Genomic DNA, 13,368 nt, shown 5'->3' with positions numbered 1-13,368 from the left:
TACCTGCTCCCGGGTGTGGAAGAAGCGACCCGGTCTCTTCAAGAGTCCCCAGGACTCTGAGAACCGATCCCTATCCCAGGGGCTGGCAACGCAGGGACCAGGCTCTCCCCCTGACCCGGCAGGATGAGGGAGCCCGCCTCCACTCCGGGTACCCGCGAGCGTCTGGAAAGGGCACCTCGGGGAGGGCGGACCGAGACCTCGGGAAAAGTTGTCTAAACAAAGGGCATTCCTTAGCTTCCCCCGGGACAGCCGAGCCTGCTCCCCAAGCCCCGGGTGTGGAGTTGCACGCTTCCCCGGGGAGCCGGGGAGGAACGCGGGGTCTTCCTGGCCCTCGCCCGCGTGGAGCCGCGTCCCCCGCTGCGCACGCCCCGAAGCCTGGCCCGGCCCCGCGCCAAGGGGTCGGTCCCCCGGCGCCCGGGCCCCGCTCGTCCTCCCGCCCTTGGGACGCCCCGCCGCCGCCGCCGCCGCGAGAAGGAGGCGAGCGGAGGGCGGCGGAGGCCTGGGTGGGGGCCCGGTCCCGCTCCTCCAGCCCCTTCCGCCGCCCCGCCTTTCTGCCCTCCGCGCTCCCTCTCTCCGCTCCCGGCCCGGGGCGCGCCCGGCTCGGCCTCTCTCCGCGCGGGCAGAGCCGGGACCTGGCAGCCCATGCCGCTTCCTTCCAGCCCGGGCCGCGCCCGCTTGGCCCTCGGACCCCGCAGGCAGGCGGCGGCCCGCACCCCACACCGCACGGCGGGGCCGGAGGGCGGAGGGCCGGAGCAGGGCCGCGCCGCGGGATGGAGGGGGTGCCGGAGGCGGCGGCGGCCCAGCCGGCGGGCGGCGGCCCCCAGTGAGTACGCGGGAGCGAGGCGCCGGGCCGGCCGGGGCGGAGGGGTGGGGGAGGGTGGGGGGGGTGCGAGCAGGGGCGCGGGGGAGGGCGCGGAGAGTCCTTCCCGCTTCAGCCTGTGGGAGCGAGAGCCGGCGCCTCCCCGGAAGGCTGCCCGCGCCCCGGGGAGCCCCCGTTGGAGGAGACGGGTTCTCCGGGGACGCGGTGCCAGAGGCTCCCCGTCGGAAGTGCTTTTCCCCTGGCTGGGATTGCCCCGAACCCCCTGTTTTCTGAACTGAACTTTACAAGAGAGGATTCGGCGGCCGGGCTGCAGGAGAAAGTTGGTAACTTCTAGATCAACCGGTGGAGGAAATGATCTCGCCCGCCTGACGATACCCCTTGCGCTTCCCCGGCGTAAGGCTGATGTGACATTTGCACTGTGTCCTTTGCTTTATGAAGTGTGTACATTCCTGCAACATGTTGAAGTCGATTGGTCGTAAACGACTATTTCGGGGAATTCTGTGATGAACTTTTTAGTCAATATATGAAGTGAAAAATTAACTCCTAATTTGTAACTTAAGTAAATATGGATTTTTCTACACAAGCCGTTTACTTCAAGTGAGACATATATAAACGTATGGTGTTTCAGAGCATTTTCTCAGAGAGCGGGTGGATATTAACACGTCGTGGCACGTATGTGTGCACTGAACCACTTGGTGAATAAAATCCCGTGCTCATTTTCATTCCCTGTGAAGACTATGACATCAACCATGCCACCAAGGTGTGTTGTGATTCTGGCAAGTCACTTAACCCCTCCAGTCTGGATATTCTCCTCTACAGAATGAGGGGGGTGGGGGGTAAGTGATCACTTGATCACTGAGTGCTTTGAAAAAGCCCTGGCCTTGGAAGGAGAAGCTTTGCGTTGCAAACCCGGCCTCCGCCTGAGTGACCGAATCTCTGTGTGCCTCAGTTTCCCTGTCTGTGAAAATGAGGAAGGTAATCCCATCCTGACAGAGTGTGTGAGGGTTATTTGAGAGTGTCTGAAAGCCCTTGCAGGCCTGCCTGGTACACAGCACATGTGGACAGGAGTCGGCGACTAATCATGGCCACCCTCTGAGCACAGCCCCATGCTGCAGTCCTGTGGCTTGTACACAGGTGGGCACCTTGAACCAGAGAGTCAGATCCTGTGGGGTATCTTCCTGAAGCCCCTCATCTGCACTGGCTTCCCTTAAAAAGGGAAGAGCGTGTCTGCTATTAGCAGAGGTTGACATCCTCTGTGGTCACTTGTCAGCAAAGCAAGAGGCCAGGGATTGGGAAATCTGGCCCCTGTTTTCACTCCGGTCCACAGTTGGCTGTTGTTTGAAGCTTCATTGTGCTCCATCTGTAAAATGGGGGTAGAAAAACTAGAACGCTCCTCAGACTTGGAAGAAAAAACTCAATAGTAACTTGTTTGTCCCATCCAATGATTTATACTTTTCAAAGCTCTGTCCCCACGTTTTTCTCATCTGGACAGGGCTCAAAACCAAGGCACTCTGGGGACCCAGGAGGGTGTTGGAGCTACTAGCCATATGCTGGTTCTCAGGAGCTTTGTCTGTTTTCTTTTCCAGAGGGACCAAAACAGGGAGCAGAACAGCTAGCTCCATGGAGATGACCTCAGGTGTGGAGAGAAGTGGCCCTGAGCCACGGCTGGATAATGGACACCTCCCAGGACCCTGGTCCTGCTCTCTGGAAGACAGAACACCCAACCTGATGGTCCCCCAGCACCCCGGTGCACTGGGGATACACCGCCAAGGTCCCTCTGTGCTGGAGTCCAAGGTGAGGGCCTTGAAGGAAAAGATGACAGCAGGCAAACAGGGGGTGAGCCCCTGCCTCACTTCTCAGGAGAGGCCATCTAAGAAATCCAAATGCAGGCGGGTCAGGGTGGGTGGAGCTGGGACTCTGTCAGAGGGGTCTTCCTTGCCGGATGCTGAGGTGGTCCTCCCTGCTCAGAACCTGACTGATGCACAGATGGACAGTGTTGTCAACAAGAGTGAACCTGCCAGGAAGGAGGTTCCCAGACCGCCCAGGCCGCCTTCTCCTGGGCTTGAGTGCTGGAATGGGAAGAGCCCATGGCCTCCAGAAGCAGTGTGCGCATTGCCGGACAATGAGAGGAGCCTGATGCCAGGGCCTGGCTCTTTGCCAGAGAGCCCTATCCACAGAGTCACTCTGGGCCGGCCTGGGGGCCCTGGTCCTTGTAACAAAATCACCCACGTGCCCCACCTGAGAAAAGGAAGGTCATATGCCCTTCAGGATGGTCTAGTTACAGGTGGAGACCTGGACAGCTTGTCTCTGACCTCCGAGGAAGACTTTGTCTCCAGGCCAGCCCTGCTCGGGGGGCTCTGGCGAGCTGGAGACCTGGGGGCTCTGGGCACTGGGGGCAGTGCCTTGTCCCTGTCTGACCGGGTGGAGAGGAACCGCCTTCTGCTGCAGGAGATGCTCAGTGTTGGGGGGCAAGGCCCCGCCAAGGTGGAAATCTCAGCCTGGACTCCATCCTGGGACAGAGGTATACCAGGTGAGGCTCACTCTGTAGGTCTGGGTGGTGGGGGCAGAAGGAGGGAGTCCAGGAGGGGACAAGGGGGAAGAGGGCACCTGCGGAGGGGTGGGGCAGGAAGGGGAGAAGAGCACAGCTGCCTGTCACCTAATTCATCAAGAAGTCCTTTTATTCTGTCTCTGACATAGATTCTCTACCTGTCTGCTGAAGACCCCATGACCTCCAGACCAACTGGAGGCCACCCTCTGCTTGGCATGGAGGCTACCATGATTTCTTCCCTTTCGTTCTCTCTTGTGGTCCTTCTGGAGTGGGATTTTACACCTCCCTCCGCTGACTTGCCCTCAGCTCCCAGGGGACCTCTTTGCCTCCTGGAGGAAACCCTACCCACAAACAGGTCAGGTGTTCTATTAGGTGGGCCGTACTCGGGCAGCGGGATGTGAAGTGTTCAGGTCCGAGAGCGCCTTCTTTCACGTCCTTCCTCCCACCCCAAAGTCCACTCCTCACCCCACGCCTGACAAGACCCACACAGTCCCCTGGGCCCATGGCAGTGCCTGCCAGCTGTCACCGTGACAGGCCGTGCCTCCACTTCTTAGGCTGCGACACAGAGTAGAGTTGAATTTATCTGGGGAGCAAACTGCTTGTGAAGAAGACTGTCTTCTCCATGTTCATTGAGTGGCCCCTGAGAGCCCAGTTTCTGGCACTGCCCTGATCTCTGCTTCTGTTCTGCCTCCTAGAACGACCACCCGGGGACGTGGACTGGGACTCAGGCATCTCCCTGCAGGACTCAGACCAGAACAGGTAAGAGCCCAGGGTGTGCACCTCCTCTCCTGGCCTCCTTGCTGTGGTCCCCTCGCTTACCCAGCACCGGGAGAGTGGGAGACCTCGAGAAAGCAAGAGGCAGGCAGATCCCACACCAGCAGACCAGTGCACAGTGGGCTGCTGGGGATCCTCCTATGTGAGACCCCATAGAATGTGCCAGTCACCCCCAGCGCCCACTGGTGCCTGGCTGCCGCTTGAGCAAAACTGCTGGGTGCAGGGCACAGTGCCATGAGTCTGCCTCCCTGGGGGTCACATCCCCTGTTCTGGGCTCTGTCTCTTTATCTTTAAAGTGGCCCAAATAGTATCTGTCTGGTTGACTTCCCAGGACTGTCGTGAGGCTAAAATGAGAGAAGAGTTTTGAAAATCCTTAGGGAGGGTACACAAATGCAGAGCTTTCACCCCACGGTCCCTTTCCCATCCGGGGGGGTGCTGGCTCCTGTAAAGGATTTCACCTCCTCCAGTCTCTCCTGTGACATCCCACAGACTTTGCTCCAGCCCCTCCACCAGTGTCTCGGGGACCTGGCACACCAGGGTGGTTGGAGCAGTGGGGCCACTTTCTGACATGGGTAGTGTCCTGACCCGGCAGGACGTGCACTCGGTTGGGGTGAGCGGCTCTCTCCGGCACCCACTCAGAGGTTGGCCTTGGCCTCAGTCTTTGCCGAGCTCCTGGCTCCGGAACGCCAGGCGCCGGAGAGGCTCCATTTCTCCGGCTGTGCAGTGACGTCACTTGTTGAGGGTCTCATGGTTTCTGTGGAGGTCAGAGATCGGAATTGTTACTTCTTCATCACCAGGCCATTCCATGCATAAATTCCACTTCATCTGACCTGCCCTCCAGAAAACGTGGAGGGGCCCCCCTTGGCCCTGCTTTTACAAATTGAGGACTCCCAGATTCAGGCGACCCAGCTCCTGCTTGGCTACTGGCCTTTGCAGTGGCCTTGGCCAAGGGCCTGGTGGACAGGGGGCTGTCTGGCTCCTTCGTCCCTCACTATCTATGACTTGGAATCATAGTTGACTCCGCTCTGCTAGGGTTCTCTTCTTCCGCCTCCACGGCCACTGTCTTCTGCCTCTCATCAGGTCTCCCTGTAGCCCGGCCACGGCATGGAGGTTTGTGACCGCAGAAAGGACTGTGGTCCTCAGCGACACCCTGTCCTCCTCCCTCTCCCTCCTACTTCCTCAGAGAGCCCGCAGAGAAGGCAGCTGAGGCAGGCAAAGATGGTGTGTCCTCTTCCTGTGGCTGCTTCTGCCCCCCACCCCTCACACCCTTTCTTCCGGGGCTGGGAGAGAGGCCCAGCTGCAAGGTGCTGCCACTGGGGGCTTTGTCCGGACCTCTCTCTTGAAGGGAGAAGCCAAAGCTCCCAACTTGCATGTTGGATAATAAGTGATGAAAATACCTGTTTTAAAGGAGGAGAACCTCAACCATAGCAAAGGAAGGTATTCTCCCCCCAGCACCGTGAGGAGATGGCATTTGTGTATAATCCTCAGGATGGCGATTTCTAGACTGTGGTTTAAACTGCCAGGACACCTGCAGCATTTTAGGGTTCAGGTCGAGTGTATGTGTGCAGGTGCAGGATACATGGATGTGTGCATATATGTGTACTGTGTGATATGTAGGTATCTGCTGGGCGGGTATGGGTGTGTGGAGAGAAGTTGTGTGAGTGAGCTTTCAGACTGTGCCCAGCATATATCTGGGCATAGAGTTGGCATGGGGAAAACTCCATCCTCTGGTTTGTTTGGAAGGTCAGAGTGCCCCACTGACCTCTATTAGCAATCTACAGTCAGGCCCCTGCTGAGTAGACCCCCACGCTGAAGGGCCAGGGAACGTGTCTAGTTCAAGGATGAGAGAAAGGTCGGCTATGTGTTGAGGCCCCCTCAGACAGGGCTCCTCATTTGATTCTATTACTGAGTCTCATGGCAGATATGAAGGTGGTCCCTAAGACACGGCAGGCTCCATCTGTCCCCTGATGGGGGTGGATTTACTGATGCCATTTCTGTATAGCTAACCTCCCCAAGAGACTTCCGAAGTAAGGCATACTACTTTCTGCTCTGCAGTCCAGGAGCACCACATGGGACCGGTGTCCTGGGGATTTTGCGTCTGTACTGAGAGGCTTAGGGCCCTGGGCAGTGGGGTGTTCTGAAGCTATGGCCGGGCATCAAGATGGCCATCCTTAAGGGGTCAGGATGTGCTCGGGCAGTGAGTCCTCTCCTCTGAGGGTTGGAGGCATAAATGGTCCTGCTTCACACTCAGGTTAGCATCAGTGCCGTTCAGTATTGCATCAAGTAACCATTTGATGGAATTAACCCGAAGTGTATTTAATTATAAAATACACATTAATCCAATGTGTATTTGATTATAATTATCTACAATTGTTACTGCTTTGCAAGGTGATAAGACAAGAAGCTCACGAAATGATGGTTACTGCAGAGCCTAAGACAGTCGTCACTGTATGATGGTCGGGGGTGGGGGTGTGTGGCCAGCCTGTTGAGGGGGGTGGTCACGGGGAGAGTTGGCCTTGGAGGTGAGGTACCTGTGATGCCGCGGGAACATCAGAAGTGCGCTGGGACCCTGCATGCTGAGGGCCAAATGCTGACCTCCATCCCCTGACCCCAGTGTTGCCCCCTCTACTGAGGGGCAAGAGAAGGTCCTGTCCTAGAGAGCTGGAACATCCCAGTGGCCAGTCCTTCCCTCCAGAGGACCATGCGAGGGAGGAGGACAAGGTGTTGTTGAGGACCACAGCTCTTGTTGTGTGCCAGGGCCTGTGCTAAGTGCTCACCACATTCTCACTTTATCCTCATAACTAGCTGTATGGATTGTTCCTGTTTCGCTCACAAAGAGGCCCCTCTGGGGAGAGATTAAATGACTTGCCCAGGGTCATACAGCTATGAAGTATGGGAATGCAGAGCTGCTTGGTGCCAAAACCTGCGCTCTAACCCTCTTCCCACACTGCCACAGCTGTCCTCTCTGTGCCCTGCAGGCCACTCCTTGAGTGGGGGTCTTCTGCCTCCTCCAGCGCTGGCCAGGTGTTCTCAGGGATAGGCAAAGAAGGGGAGGTGACAGGCTCCACAGGCCATTCTTGTTTCTTCCAAGCCACTGTTGAGATGATTTGGGAAGTGGGAATTTGGGGAGAGGAGGGGGGCGGTAAGCACTTCAGAGAGGGCAAACGGGAGCCAGTGCTGTCAGCCACCTGTTCATGGGCCAACTGGGAACTGGGCTCGTCAGAGACAGGAGTGGGGAGGACAGTGAAGCGTGTGTTCTGCCCAGGCCTGGCCCTGCCCTCTTCCATTCTTCGCAGCCCGCGAGCATCCCATCCCCACAACGTAAAATAGCCAGGACCAGCTCAGCCTTTTCCCTATCTTGAGGCTCGGAGAGAGCAGATCAGGATTACAGATTGCCTTAGGATCTCAAGTGAAGCATGGGATCCCAGCGTGTGCAAAACCTGTGTGAAGCCAGAGGTGCCAGGGTGCCAGGGCGCCCTCTTGAGGCTGCTCCGGCTCAAATCAGGACCTTCCGTGTGTGCGATCAGTGCCCCAGGTCCTCAAGTGTGTCTGCAGGGCTTTAATTACCACTCTGCTGGGAGGGGGAAATGGAGAGGAGAGGGTCTCTGGGGCTGTGTTTTATTTGTGCTCTGACAATGAAGGAAACTCAGAGGATTCCCTAGGCTGTTGATTCCCACTCCCCACCCCAACCCCATCCCTGTGGTAGAATAGTGCCCACTTCAGAAGCTGAGGCTCAGGGGAAGCCCAGTCTCCAGTTCCCACGCCTCTTCATGAAAAGAGAGGGCAGAGTGCCAGCCTGCAGCAGCTCACACTCTGGTGGGTCCCAGTGTTCAGGCCCCTGTTGGGATTGCTAGAGGTCAAAACTCCCGGCCCAAAGCAGTTTGTGAGACTCCAGTTTAAAGTGAGGCAGGCAGGGAGCCCCCGAGAATTTCAGAGGCCTTGCCTGTGGCTCTAGTGGTCAGACCCACAGCTGCGAGAATATTGCCAGCTTTTTAGAAGTTAATGTATTCACTAGCACTTTTGGAGAGTCTCCTGTGAACCGACCCCTGTGTATAGTTTCAGAGGGAATTGCCCGTTGTTGTGCTCACTGCCTTCTCTGCCTGCCTCAGCTTTGGCCGTAGATGTTGCTGGTGGGTCTCCTCCTGGAGCTCCTTGGGGGCAAATACTGTGCCCGTCTTATCTCCGGGGCCCGGTACCGGCCAAGTAGCTGCACAGAACAGGCTTCTTGGCAGAAGCACATATGCATGAGTGTAGGTGGGCTTGATAGGATCTGGATGGAAACAGGAGAGGACACTCCCGGTGGGTAGGACCTACAGGAATGCTTGGGAGAAGGGTGAGGTGGAATGCGTGGGTACTATCGGGATACAGGGTGGGGAAGCTGGCTCTCCATAAATGGAGAGCTTTGGAATTTAGATTTTAAGTAGGGCAGTAAAAAACGAGAGGCATTAACCATCTTCCTCCTGCCACACCCACTCCCTCTGTGGTAAGACCACAGCGTCTTCTGACAGTGCGGGACCGTTGCTGTCCCCTGTGGCCTAGTGCCCATGCTACAGAACTGGTGAGAAAGTTTGAGATCACTCTGGCTTACCGGTCCAGTTCTGGATCTTCTGGGCCCCTAAGATTAGGAGGTACGTGAAGAGTCCTGGGGGTGAGCATGGGAGAAGAGCCACTCTTGCACATCCCCAGGATGCTCAGGGCTATAGGTGTACCTGAGGACACCCCAGAGCAAGGGGTTAATGAAAGCTGGCAGAGCCAGCCTATCCTGCATATCCCCAGCCACCCACCATCCTGCCTACCCAGATATACAGACACGGGGGCACCTGGGTGGCTCAGTTGGTTAAGTGCCTGACTTTGGCTCAAGTCAAGATCTCGTGGTTTGTGGGTTCGAGCCCTATGTTGGGCTCTGTGCTGACAGCTCAGAGCTTGAAGCCTGCTTTGGATTCTGCGTCTCCCTCTGCTCCTCTCCCATTCATACTTTGTCGGTCTGTCTGTCTCTTTCAATATTAAATAAAGATTAAAAAAATTAAAAAATAAAAGATATACAGACACGAAGGAAAACTGGACGAAAGCCCCCTTAGCAATCTCAAGCCTACCAAGAATAAAACTAAAAAGAAAAATTAAACCACCCACCAGTGTTTTCAAATGCTTACTGTGCTCCCACTCACCTAGTGCTCTTAAGTCCTGGGTGGAGAAGGAAGGACACTAACACTGAAACCCTAATGCACAGCGAGTGCCACCTGGAGCTTTCTGCCATGCCATTACCTCACATACACGCCACACATTCTCATTATGGTCCCAATCTTTGTGAAAACAGAGGCTGTAGAAAATTACTTTACCCTAGACCGTCTGTGGGGGGTGGTCTGAAATTCAACAAGAGGAAACCCTCCTTCCTGGCCTCCAGAGTTGAGCCGGCCACTCTTCCCACTATGTGGGGGTGTTTCGGACACCTGCCTCCACACACTGAGGCCAGGCGGTGCTGACCAGAAGGGCAGCCCCATAGGGAGTTTGTTAGCCTTCTTCAAGAAGCCTTCAAGAAGAGTGGCAAAGCCAGCCACTCTACTATCCCCGGATAAGAAGTTGGCATCTTAAGAAAGCTCTGGGAGCCTCCACCCAGATCCTTTCAAAGGTGTTAAGCGAGGCAGGTGTATCCTACAGCAGCCATTCTGAAGGAGCCCGCTCCTCTTCCCTGTTGAGAAGAGAATAAGCACCTGTTTATTATTATCAGCAGCTTCCCTCTGCTACCAGTCTCCTCTGGCTCCCATTCTATGGAAGGTGCCTCTTCTGTGAAGCCCTGTCAGAGGCTGTCTGGAGCAAAACCACCAAGGCTTCTCTAGCCTCAAGATGGCTTCCCTTCCAAACGTACCTTCCCCTTGCAGACCATGACAAGGTGAGCTCTTCGGCAGGGATTCCAGTTCATGTTTAGGGATTCCATCCTTTGTGCATAAGGGGGTGAGAGTAACTTAAAATAATACTACTAATAATCACAGCAGTGGTAATAGTGATTGCTGGCCTTGGTTGACTCTTACCCAGTGCCCAACTCTCTGATAAGCTCTTTTAAGGAGCACAAGCTCACTTATCAGCTGAGCCCTTAGTTAGCAGATGAGGAAACTGAGGCTTAACCCCAAAGTAACCTGCCAGGGTGACATGGCTCGTGAGGGGACAGCCCAGAATGAGAACCTGGTTAGGCTGCCCCAGAACCACGCTTTAACCAGCACTGTGGCTGCAGCCTGTCAGTGTCCTTCAGCCATGGGAAGAAGGTGGCTGTGATCGTGCACCCAGGGTACCATCCTGCCCTCATGGCACATGCAGCCAGGAATCAGTTTCAGGCCCATCTTTTTTCTTCCCCTCCCTTGGGAAACTACACGGTATAACAGCAGGAGAGCTCAATCCTTGGTCATCTAGAGGCTTTATGATATACAGAGGTGGAAAAAATGGTGGGGGAAAAGACTTATATATGTTCTGTACGCTATACGTTTCCCCTCTACCCCACTGCATCCTGGAATCTGGGAAATATCAGATCTCTTTAGAGTCCAAATTATTTCCCTAATTCACGTTCTTGAGATGAAAGCATTAGACCCGGACTTGCTGGAGCTTATTATTTTAATCCAGGATTATGATGGCTGCAGAAAGAGGCCAGTCTGTCCTGTTGACCGCCCCTTCCTCCTTGGCTAGGAGAGGAATGGCGTCTGTCCTGACTTGAGACCTCGACCTGTCTGGCCCTGAGGGGAGCTGAGGTTGGAGCTAAGCCTGTATCTCTCCACCAGGAAACTGGCTTAGATGAACAAGCCAGATGGGGGGGTGCATGCTGCCCGAGTCCTTGAAATCATCTTGGGACACTGGTGGTTGGAGGGGCAGAGGGAAGGGCCAGAATCCTCATGTGGAACAACGGTCGTCCCCCCAAATTAGTTCCTGGTAGGTGTTGCTGCTCCTTGGTGGCCAAACATCTGTGGTGTGGATCCCCCCAGGGAGAGGACCTCAAAATCCCTCCCCCAGCCTTGTGGTGCACCGGACTACCTGGGCAGACCCAGACTCACAGGTAGCAGGTGTGAGTCTACTCCCGTATCCAACTCCCGCTCTTTACAGATGGGGAGACTAAAGCCCAGGAGAGAAAAGCACTCAGCCACTTTATCCCCATGCCCTGCCTGCTGAACAAATGAGTCTCAGACATGCAGGTTTTCCAGAGGGTAGCAAAAGCTGTTATTCTGAGATGGAGTTGCTTTAATCTAGCCCTGCACTGTCTGCCCCAGCCCTTCCAGGAAATTTTCACAGTTGTGGGAGCTGAGATTGTGGGGTATAGTCCATGATGGGAAGGGGTTGGCTCGAGGGCTGTGTGCCCTTGGCAGAGGCCAGGGCCAGATTAGACTGGAAAGCCTCCCTCAGGTGGAAGAGTCTGAACCTGTGTGCCTGGCAGGGCCGGCACCCCTTGGGTGGACCAGCAGGATGCAGTGATGGATGGGGGGAGGGGGCGGGGGGGGGAAGTCTGGCTGGGAAAGGCTCCGCATCCCACAACACCGAGGCTGCCTGCCCCTGCCTCCTGGGAGAAGACCGCTCTCCCCTCCACAGGGCTGGTCAGGGCCAGGAGTTCCTACCCTGCTGACCTTGACTGCCATCTGTGAAGGTGGCTGCCACTCCCCTCCCTGCTCAGCTTGTTACTGCATGGATGCCTTCAGGAGCCTTGCTTTTCTAATCAGTGGAGAAAGTAGCTTTGTCTGCCAGGAACCAAAGCAGGGCAGCTGATGGAAAAAAAAAAAAAAAGAAAGAAAGAAAGAAAGAAAGAAAGAAAGAAAGAAAGAAAGAAAGAAGGAAGGAAGGAAGGAAGGAAGGAAGGAAGGAAGGAAGGAAGGAAGGAAGGAAGGAAGGAAGGAAGGAAGGAAAGAAAGAAAGAAAGAAAGAAAGAAAGAAAGAAAGAAAGAAAGAAAGAAAGAAAGAAAGAAAGAAAGAAAGAAAGAAAGAGCTCCAAGTAGAGGGAGTAAAAAAGAAACAGCAAGGCTGGAAAATGGCTTAAAAACCTGGGGGCAAGGCCAATCCTGGCAGCATCTGGCCAGCTGCCTGGGGGCCCTCCTGCCTGCCCACCAGGTCTTGTGACAAATGCCCTCAGACAGCCGGGGAAGCACAGCTGTCACCGGAAGGCTCCAAGTGTGCGGGCAGACAGCCAGAGGCCCGCGGCTGCAGGGGCGTCTCTCGGGCTGGTAACCTCATTATCTCTGCTGTCGGAGCAGGAGCCCCAGGGAGCACAGCTGCTCGCAGCCGTGCGTCGGAGGAGCTGCCTGCTTGGGAAGCTGTGCACAGCAAGGCCTCTCCTGCCAAAGGAGGCTCCACAGGGCTGCAGGCCTGGAGATTCACTTTCACGTCACTCCAGTAAACCCTCCTGGTTCCAGAACTGTGCCTGGGCCCTGCCAGGGTTCATGGGCACAGATGGTGCCTTTATTCTAGCAGCTCTTTCCCCCCCTTGGGCCCCAAAGAAAGGTTAGGTGCAAATAATGAGCAAGAAAGAAAAGAAGAGAAGGCGAAGGGAAAGAAAAGAGAAACAGAAAGAGAAAGAAAGGGCCTTAGACTGCCCAGAGCTTGTCCAAGGATGTCCCAAGGACGCCTCGGAATTATGCCATTTTCCACTCACATCTGTCCTCCGTTATCCAGGAAACTACTTGGTACCTTCCCCCTGTCAGGCCCCTTTCTCTGGGTGACATACGGGGTGGGTAAGACAAGGGATTTGGGGCGCTACAGTCTGAAATCTAGGTATGCCTGGCTAGGCCTCTACCTGCCTTTTGTGGACCCTCCCTGGTAAGGACACCCCCTGCGTATATGACAGTGAGGACAGGGGAGGCCAAAGTCACATGAAAGAGCATGTCTGACTCCAGCTGCAAACATTCTCAAGCCTGCCCTGGGATCCAAGGAGGAGAGGAAGGAGGAGACAGAGGGTGTGGGAAGGATACTGGAAGCAGTGGGGCTGGCTATCGTCTGCTTTGCTCTCAATTGATGTTCGACCTTGAGCAACATGCCAAATGTTCCTCTCTGCTGCGGAACACCCTCATCTGTCAAGTGGAGAGCGCACCTGCCCTGGGCCAGCCTGGCTGGGGAGAGGGAGCTCTGTGGAGAGAAATGGCTTGTCAGCGGGAGGTTGTGGGGCTGCTGTTATTGCTGTAACCTGGCACTGGCTGTATGTCACTGTCTGCGAGACAGCTTTGAAAAAGGGCCACCATCATTTTCCGCAGCTCTGGACTGGCTG

The 13,368-nt window shown here is 55.6% G+C and overlaps 1 protein-coding gene across 2 annotated transcripts in view; it reads left to right on the top strand.

Moving 5' to 3' along the window:
- Nucleotides 1–386: 386 nt before the first annotated feature.
- KIAA1614 (KIAA1614 ortholog) overlaps nt 387–13,368 on the top strand; it is a 42,158-nt gene continuing 29,176 nt past the window's right edge. The window contains exons 1-3 of one of the 2 annotated variants that reach the window (XM_058700137.1): nt 387–823; nt 2,407–3,350; nt 4,064–4,127. In XM_058700137.1, coding sequence (XP_058556120.1) covers nt 771–823; nt 2,407–3,350; nt 4,064–4,127 — 1,061 coding nt within the window. In that variant the 5' untranslated portion in view covers nt 387–770. The remainder of the gene's footprint in view (nt 824–2,406; nt 3,351–4,063; nt 4,128–13,368) is intronic. The other variant, XM_058700136.1, reaches the window with a different exon arrangement.

The sequence above is a fragment of the Neofelis nebulosa genome, chromosome 15 (genome assembly GCF_028018385.1).
Source record: "Neofelis nebulosa isolate mNeoNeb1 chromosome 15, mNeoNeb1.pri, whole genome shotgun sequence".
NCBI lineage: Eukaryota > Metazoa > Chordata > Mammalia > Carnivora > Felidae > Neofelis > Neofelis nebulosa.
The sequence above is the reverse complement of the archived record's forward strand: the minus strand, read 5'-3'. Positions and strand labels throughout refer to the sequence as shown.